Below are 9,266 nucleotides of genomic sequence, written 5' to 3'. Positions count from 1 at the left end.
GGTGGAGTCACTTTTACAATTCTATAGAAATGCTTCTTTACAAATTGAAAAATTGCTGAATTATTCATTTCTGTTGTTAAACTTAGTTTGACTCACCTAAACATTATGAATGAGACTTTGTAGACGAAAGCACGTCTTGCTGAATACAAAATTTAATCATGGTATCTATGATGAGTTTAATTATACATAGGTTTTATTACCACAATACACAGACCAAGTTTGGAATTTGGTAGAGTCACTTTTACCTTTCTTGAGTTATTTCCCTGGATAATGTGACATCATCTGTGTCTTATGGACACGTTCCTCATTTATTTTGTTCCATCATTTATGAAAGTGAAATAGTAAGTTTATTATTCGCTTTAAGCAGCCAGTATGGTTCGATATGGTAAGTGAATAATTCGACCTCATTCAATCCGTATTTGTGTGACCTTTAATTGAACCCCCCAAGCTAGAGGTGGATTATGCATGAATAATGCATGTTCAGCTATTAAAAGGAAAAGAAATATCAAAATTGAAATTAGTGAAACAAAGGTAAATCATTTGATTGACTGATTTGGTCCACACAAACTCTTTCTTAAACATTGTACAGGTAAAGCGATAATTAACATATATTTCAAACCTATAATATGAAATCAAACAAACAGAAAAATCCAATTGCACAAGGTTGCTATCTATTTATATTTATGTTTATGTTTAGATTGTGTTATGTGACTTGTCAGTTTTTCCGAGGTCAACTCAATAGTTAATTAGATGGCGTCTAGACTTATATAAACAAAATATTCTGACATATAATATCAATTGTACGCATTGTTGACTGTTCATATCAGACTTATTGTAATTTGGATGTGTGTTTTAGAATGTTATAAATCGAATATGATAATATTAGTCAATGATTTTGACACCTTGTGCCCCTTTAAGAAAAATTCTTCCAATTTATTTGTCTTTTATCATAGCAAAATGTTGCATATTTGTCTATTAGTATGAACAGCAAACTGACATATATACACTAATGACAAATATCCCCCCATGACAGTAAAACAGAATAAATAAAAATTAAAACAAACTTGGTTATAAACTATAAACATATCAATCACTGATATATAAAAACAACTCAAAAGGATCCAAAGGATGGTGTACTCGTATAAAAGCCCTAATATACAAAGGATGAGCCGTGATGCCTAGCAAACCGTAACTGATCCAAAGGATAAACACTACCTTCAAGGCCGTCAATCATACGACGATTCAGTCACAAGTAAGGGGGGTTTAAATTTCTAAATTGACATCTAATGTTACTGACGCATGCGCATATAAAGCCCCACACAACATCGTGTTTGTGTGTAAATGACATTACATAAAGTGCTTGATAAATGAATTTGGTATAACTGACAATTCACTTGGAAACTCAACATACCCCACTACACTAACTAAAGAGGAAAACCTTGATAGCCATAGGTCTGTTCTATGTTCCTTTGGAATTTTAACCATAGATGAAGAAATGGCTTTTCTATCACTGTATACTATTGGATACCTAAACTACATAAGTGTCATGACCAACGTAGATACAAGTATCTTGTTTTGGGGAGGGATAAAAGCATACATTGTTCCAACAAAACAAAACACATAAACCAAAATAAACAAGTATGCAGACTTCTCAAAAGCGTTGGATAACGTTCCTTATACCAGATTGTCAAACAAACTCCATCATTACGGGATAAAGAGTAATATCCTAGATGGATAGACAGTTTCCTGAAAGACAGACAATTGTTTTTAGTAAATAACGCAACATCCTTTACGGCGCCAGTAACATCCGATGTTCCATGGGACTGTGCTTTTATCCACGTACTACTTCAAAAAGACCTGGAAACACTAGTACGATGACGCGAAACATGGCAGATGGAGTTTAACGCCAATAAATACGCAATCCCGAAGTTTGCAACATCAACAAAGGAGAGACTGTACCAATACACCGTGAACGTTGAACTATTAGAAATTGCACACGACCATCCGTACCTAGATGTTGAGTTTGGGATACCTTAAAGTATCATCCGCACAATGAAAATATCTGCAAAAAGTCTTCAAGTAAATTGGGATTTTTTAATCTGAACCTAAGAAATTGTCCACCAAAGGTAAAGGGAAGAACATACCAAAGTCTAGCTCGGTCGAAAGTAGAGTATGCATCATTTTTTTGGAATCCACAAAAGACAACTCAGACTAAACAGATACAGCGGAATACTGCCAGATTTATAACGAACCAACCATACAATCAATGGCCATGCCGAGAAAGTTAACTAACATCAATTGTTCAAAAACCCAACTGGAACAAAGAAGAACCATTGAAGATGTCACCCCATGTACAAGGTAGTCCACCAACTAATGGATGTACTAGTACGCTATATTCCAATACCAGCTACTGTACTATGTCAAGATATGAGGCAGACTTCATTGTGTCCTTTATCTAAAGATCGATGGACATTATAATTTAGTGAGAGAGTTGCTGCCAAAGGGGAGCTTTTAAACCAAGTATTTCAAATGGTAAATTTTACCGACACCGTCACGAGTTGGTTGACTGTGATGAAATATTCGTTTCACATATGATAGCGAATATGTTCCTACTGTCGTTGATTTCGATTGATAAGTACAACATGGATTATTATTACATTGTACGTTGTCCTTTATCAACAATATATCGGATATAAAAAGATATGGTCCCTTCGTCCCAGATTATATTGTATATATATATATATATATATATATATATATATATATATATATATATATATATATATATATATATATATAATAAGGCCTTATTATTTTTTTATGTAAAGACCTATTGATTTTGTTCTGATTATTATTTCTTTTTTGTTACGCCACATTACATGCTTTTGCATTCGCAAAATGTTGCTTAGATTTTTTACTTATGATATCGAACATTTATTTCGAAACGTTGTTTTCTTGTGTGCGCATCTCCTTCGCAACTGTAAAAGATTACGACCAAATTATTTCACCAGCTTGCTCGTTATATCCTTATGATCTTAAGAAAAGTTTTGACCGAAGAGGTCCAGAGCCTCCACATGAAAGTTATTTCCCCTTAGTATTTAAAATAAGTGAAATGTAATTGAAAATTGTAAACCTTAAGTGATAGAGACCTAGGGAACTTTTATTTAGTCTTTTGTTCAATCAAAAGAAAATTAGGTCAAGGTCATGTTCTTGATTTTGATGTCTTTTCAACAATCATGAGGTATTAACAACATATTTTGCTAAATTGTTAGTTGTTCATGTCGTAACACATTATGGTTGAAGGTTACGTTGACTTTAAATGTCAGTTTCTCCCACTAATATTTGAAATTATGCGAATGGTGATATAACTCATTTACCATATATAATAAAGACCTAGGGTCTTTTGATTAGAAATTCTTGGTTTATGACCTTGAAATTGAGGTCAAGGTCAAATGTATTTTTGAACCTCTAGATTTTGACTTCAAATGTGTACTTGGTAAAGCAATAGGTTGCTAGCCATATGTCCTTGAAAAAGCCAACCGGTAATGACCTGGTGTAAACTGGAAGTATGTTTTGTTTTGTTCTTTTTTAATTTGAAAGTATATAGAATCATTAATTTTTGGAATTAGTGTCAAGTAAACTATCAGATAATACTGAAAGTGACATTTTTCAAACCGGAAGAAACAACTTATCTCCATGTATTTCATAGAAACCATATATATTTTAAAATCAGCTACACTTATCTATCATTTTGCACTGGAGGTGACATTTCCGAACCGCACTTTAATATTTTCCATATCATAGGGTGGAAAGAAAGTGTCGGTGAATAAAAACAAAATCATGAATTATAAAACACAAAAAGGACAAAACAATTAAAATTTTTATAAAATGAATCGACTGACAACATGAAAAATACTTACAATATATTGAAAGTGAAACAAGTTATATAAACTAATGTATAGCTACTAAAACCGGTTTAAGGAGGACAGGAAAATGTTTGATTTTAACAGGTTTTCATTTACACATGTATGTAAACAAAACTGTTAGTCAAAGTATGAGGCCTTAAAGCAAGTGATTATGTACAAAGGATTTTTCTTGCTGAATTGATAAGAGTGTCATTTACAAACAAAAACACAACTTAATTTCTACTCCGGTCAATCAATACACCAGAAAAAAATAAGTATTCATTGTTGTTAAAGATATTGCAGGTGTTTATGAATAATTATCATTGCCATTTTTTTATATAAATATTTTAATGCAGTCGAACAAGTTACAACATACACACAAAAAAAAAACAACAAAAAAAAAAAACAAACAAACATACTCACACATACATTTTACTGAAAAATTAAAGAATGATAAAACAGTAAACTTTCATGCCAACATAAAATATTGCCTAAAAAAATCGAAAAAAGCCAAGAATATATAAAACGAACTCGATTTTAAATGAAAAGTACAATTATTTTGTTAAGAAATTAAAGATTAATAAAAGATGAAGTGTGGTTAGCGTCAAGCCAACTATATCCTTTTTCACGATCATCTTTTCTTAATATATACGGGAATTTTGCCTGTAGTATAAATCGAAAGCAGACAAAATGTACAAAACTTGATTTTATAAAATGAAAAATATGACAATTAGTATTTGTTTATTCCATGTTCATGTTGACAAAAATAGGGTCATAATAAACAGGAAACTTGAATTAACATTCATCAAATTATAAACCCAAACACATGAAGGTATGTTTTTATTACGTACTATTTAAATTGACTAGGTGAAGAAAGATTGCATGATGCACTCTTATTTAAAACAACACTGTGGGATCAAAATTGTATTGTATATGCCCTGAAATATCTGTCAATGGACATTAAGAATAGTCCTGTTTTCTCTTTTATTGAGATTTATTATACCAAAGAAGCAAATTAATCATGTTTACAACATAACTTCAACTTAGGCATTTTGACTATGATCTTGTCAAAAATGTTTACTCAAACGTTCTGTGTTATCAAATGATATGATCGGTGATTTAAACATTTTAAATAAGGTGGGCTTATTCGAATCTATTGATCCAATTCAGAACTAATCATAGCATAGGTATTACAAAGCAATCTATTTTTATCATACGGGAAGTAAAATGGTCGTTTGCTGTGTTTCTTGTTACCAAGGTATGCTAAAAGTAAAACTAATATTTCTTCATATTTTCTAATATATGTAATATTGTATTGGTTAAATTATGCTAACTTTAATTCACTATTTTCTACAACAAAAAATACGCAAATATTAGTTTATTTGTAGTCGAGATAATGTCAGTGTTTTACCTTTCTGGAAATCCGTGATCTAGTTCGGAGTTATATCAGTTATAGATAACAGTATAATTGTAGATTTCTGGGCCTTGCCACATATTGGGGATTATTCTCTACCATTTTACTATGACTTTGTGGGAAGAAGATTCAATCACCTCCCCAATGATTGCCGCTACGTTTTAATGACAGGTCAAACAACTTCGTATATTATTAAAAGAGACAGTTGGGAATGGTTTATAATTATGGTCATAATGATTAATCCTGTCAAATTACAGCGGTATATATATTTTTAGTCCGTAATATCGTATTCCGATTTATTCTTAAACATGCTTAAGTTGTTTAGACATTACCAGTGTATATAATTAACACATATATCGAAATGATTTCGTGTTCATGTCAAGTTGTATATTAGTGAGTTAAATAGCTCAAGTTTGCGATTGCTCTGATCGGCTAGTTTTGAATAAAGTAAGCCTCTTGAACGCGGAAAATTTACCAAAAGCATAAGTATGTCCCTTCTAAAAAATTTAATCATCAACCTTTTGCAAATCTTGAGATTGTCGTGTAGATAAGAAGTTTTGGGTAAATCTTTAGCATCTTTAGAAACTTAATTGGTATGTGAACGTTACTTCCAAAAAAGAGGCCGAAGATACCAAGATGACATTCATAAATGATACGTCGAGAGAAACTGGAAACGCCATGGCAAAACGAAAATGACTAAAAGAAAAGCAAGATAATGAAACACTGTAATCGTGTTAATAGAAATAGACACAACCTCACACAAAACTATGGGGGATGTTAGATGCTCTAGTGCTTACCACCAAAAGCAGTAACACTCCGTTTCTGTGTTTCATCCGTTGTATTGCAACAGCTTCATATACTTATATAGAAGATATTGCAACCGAACTTTGGGTAGTTGCAGTTAAATGACTTGTCGATTTAGTAATTGCATGAAGTGTTTGCTCGTCTGTTATACCTATACTTACCCCAACATTAAATACATGTATGTTATCCTTTCTTGCTCTATTTACCTATTTCATAAAGCTAAAGGTTGGCCAACGTATTAAAGATTATACTATATACGTTTTCTTTTCGAAATACAATGTATATGTTTATATATGTTTCAGAGAAATTGGAGAATAATGTGAGTGTTTGAGGCGGCTAATTCCTTGTATGGTGTGATGGGCAATTCATTTGGCGTGAGTACTAGTATGATGCAGTAAATCAAATTAACTGAACTCAGAAATATCAATCATAATCATTATATAATATGATAAAGAATGATGCACTGTTCATTTCATATATAAAAACGATGAAATATAATGCAAGCTTTAAGTTGGTCTGCTATTAAACCCAAAGTCAATCCCTCTCTGACTATCACGACATGCCAAGTTACTTTCATTTCCATGAGAGGGAAGCACTGTTTAACTGTGACAAGATATTTCATTTACATACTTCAACTTTTGTTGTGTTTTAATAAGGTGCATTCAATACTCTCCCACCAATTTGATCATTATTCCGACGAAGCGGAATATATTCCGACATCTTGAAAATATATTTTTTTGTGTACGGGAGATAACTCCCATAACAACAGACGTCGATTTTCCCGTTTTTCCGCTATAGGCGTTCATTTACGTACCTCTCACCTTAAACAGTTTTATGTAGCTATGATGATATCGTCATTTAAGTAATTGCTTAAGCTAGTCCCTTTTAAGCTGGGTTTTCAATGAAGGAAAAAGAAAAATATAAATTCTGTGTTTTTCGTAAAAAAAAAGGATGTCAATTCCTTTAAACAATCGTCCAATACAGTTATGTGGTGGCTAACCGCTAAATCTTTTTAAAATATTTTGTGACGAGTCAACCGAATTGGTACTTATATATGGGAGCAAAATAAAAATTTTCCCATTTCCAGGGATTCTCCGTGGGAGAAGAGGACTTATTAGTTGTGTCTGAAATAAGATTTAAGATAACATAATGTGTTTCACTCAACAGTTGTATTCTGCGACTTGTCATTAGCAAGACTGTTAGAAAGGACTAGGCCCAGTAAGACCCCTTTTTGGCCCCAAAATATAGCAGTTTTACAAAATTATTAAAATGTAAACTTTGAGATATTTATTGGAAAGTGGAATGCTTCTGCTGCAAAAATATGGACTGTTTTTGACAAAACATTGCACATATATCGGGTACTAGCATCATTAAGTCATGCAAAATTACTGAAATTTTCACAATTTTAGCATTTAAGTTTAAAATTTTTAGACGGTTTCCATCTTAAATGAAAGGGGCCGCATTTGTGTTCATTCTTAATATTGAAATGTAAGTTGTATTTGATGATAATACATAACATATATAAAGGTTGAGGATGAACACGGATGCGGCCACTTTCATTTTTGACAAAAAAAAAAACCATCTGAAAAGTGACATATTTGATAGATTTTTTATATTTAAGCTTGAATCGGAGCGTATTTAATGACTAAATCAGTTAAAATCTTTCACATTAACTTATTGAATCAACTGAAATATACACTTAAGTGTTTAAAAAAGTGTCCAACTTCTTTCGTCAGATGAACCTGGAATTTGAGTCCAAAATCGGCCCTTATCGGATCTACTCCATTTCACTCAAAGAACTGAAAATTTGAACATAAGTGTTTAATATCTCACTTTTTGACACTCCGTTCTCCGTTCTCCTCCTCCTCTTACTTAACAGTTCTAAATCAACTGATACAATAATGATGCATGCATTTAATTTCAGAAACAAACCCATAGTAGCACGTAAGTAAAATTAATTAATAATTTTTGATTGCTTGTTTTACTATTTTTTTTATGAAAGACAATTGGACAATTATAAGAAGAATCAATGCAATATATATTCTATCTCTTTTATCCAGTATGACGGATTTCTAGGTATACCATGTCTACTGTGGTAATATATTTAGCTCCTGGTGTATTCAAATTACTCATCTTGACTTTGATTTTTTTACTGTCCCCGATGAAGGTTTCAGAACGCTTCGGCTTGCGATATACATATAAAATGGAATAGTAGGGAAAGGATGATTGTACTAATTTCTGACATATACTCAGTTATAATAGCTTGATTTACTCTCAAATATATTTAACTTCTGTTTGTTTGCTTCAATGGCTTCCGCTGATTTTTGACAAATTTTGTGATTTATTTCTCTTTTCCTTACTTTTATGACAACCATTTAATTTATTCTGAATTATTGCAGGGATCCAATAGAACATTTGTACTGCACAGATGAAGATCCAAAGAAATCATTTTCACAAAACAAAGTGTAAGATATATATATTTGTCACCGCAGCCATTTATCATACAAATTGTCATAGTGTTAATGGGTTTTTGATTCTAAAAAATATGGCGTTGATATAATATATATAGTGACGATAATATGTAGCAATCTATTTATTTACACTGAAAATACATAATCATAATACACATTTATCTCAAATACTAACTTGAAGTTTCCTATGAATATGAACTGTAAATTTGATAGAAGTACATATATATTATAAGGTAAGTTCTGCAAAGGACTAATCCAGATCAAGGACAGGAACTTCGAGAAAGTGTTTCCTTACATGCAGCATTATTATTGCTGCATCATATTTCAGGTCCCCTTGAATTTATACTTCCATTTAAACAGCCACGCTGATACCCCTTATAGCATGGGTTTTGGCATACAAGGAAGGTGTTAGGTCGCTACCATCTAACGAATTCACGCGACAGTAATAAACCTCTGTGAAAATCTCAAAAACCTAAAAGGGGTAGGACACAATCTCGAAAACCAAGATGAGACAAATAAGGTCTTTATATATAACTGTGTATGCACTACCCGCCATAAAGATGCAAGTCAGCCTGATCATGCTTATGTGACGTTGAATCTGTACGGACAACAAAGATAAAGAAGATAGTCATGTATTTGGTTTTTGCAAAACCAATTGTTGATAGAACGTTT

General features: G+C 32.1%; 1 protein-coding gene across 2 annotated transcripts in view; it reads left to right on the top strand.

The window, feature by feature from the left end:
* The first annotated feature begins 5,076 nt into the window (after window positions 1–5,076).
* The window catches only part of LOC143085126 (uncharacterized), a 30,235-nt gene continuing 26,045 nt past the window's right edge, over window positions 5,077–9,266 (top strand). For both annotated transcript variants that reach the window (XM_076261309.1, XM_076261308.1), the window contains exons 1-4: window positions 5,077–5,163; window positions 6,426–6,497; window positions 8,048–8,067; window positions 8,523–8,588. In XM_076261309.1, coding sequence (XP_076117424.1) covers window positions 6,480–6,497; window positions 8,048–8,067; window positions 8,523–8,588 — 104 coding nt within the window. In that variant the 5' untranslated portion in view covers window positions 5,077–5,163; window positions 6,426–6,479. The remainder of the gene's footprint in view (window positions 5,164–6,425; window positions 6,498–8,047; window positions 8,068–8,522; window positions 8,589–9,266) is intronic.

The sequence above is a fragment of the Mytilus galloprovincialis genome, chromosome 8, assembly GCF_965363235.1.
Source record: "Mytilus galloprovincialis chromosome 8, xbMytGall1.hap1.1, whole genome shotgun sequence".
In the NCBI taxonomy this organism is placed as follows: domain Eukaryota; kingdom Metazoa; phylum Mollusca; class Bivalvia; order Mytilida; family Mytilidae; genus Mytilus; species Mytilus galloprovincialis.
The sequence above is the reverse complement of the archived record's forward strand: the minus strand, read 5'-3'. Positions and strand labels throughout refer to the sequence as shown.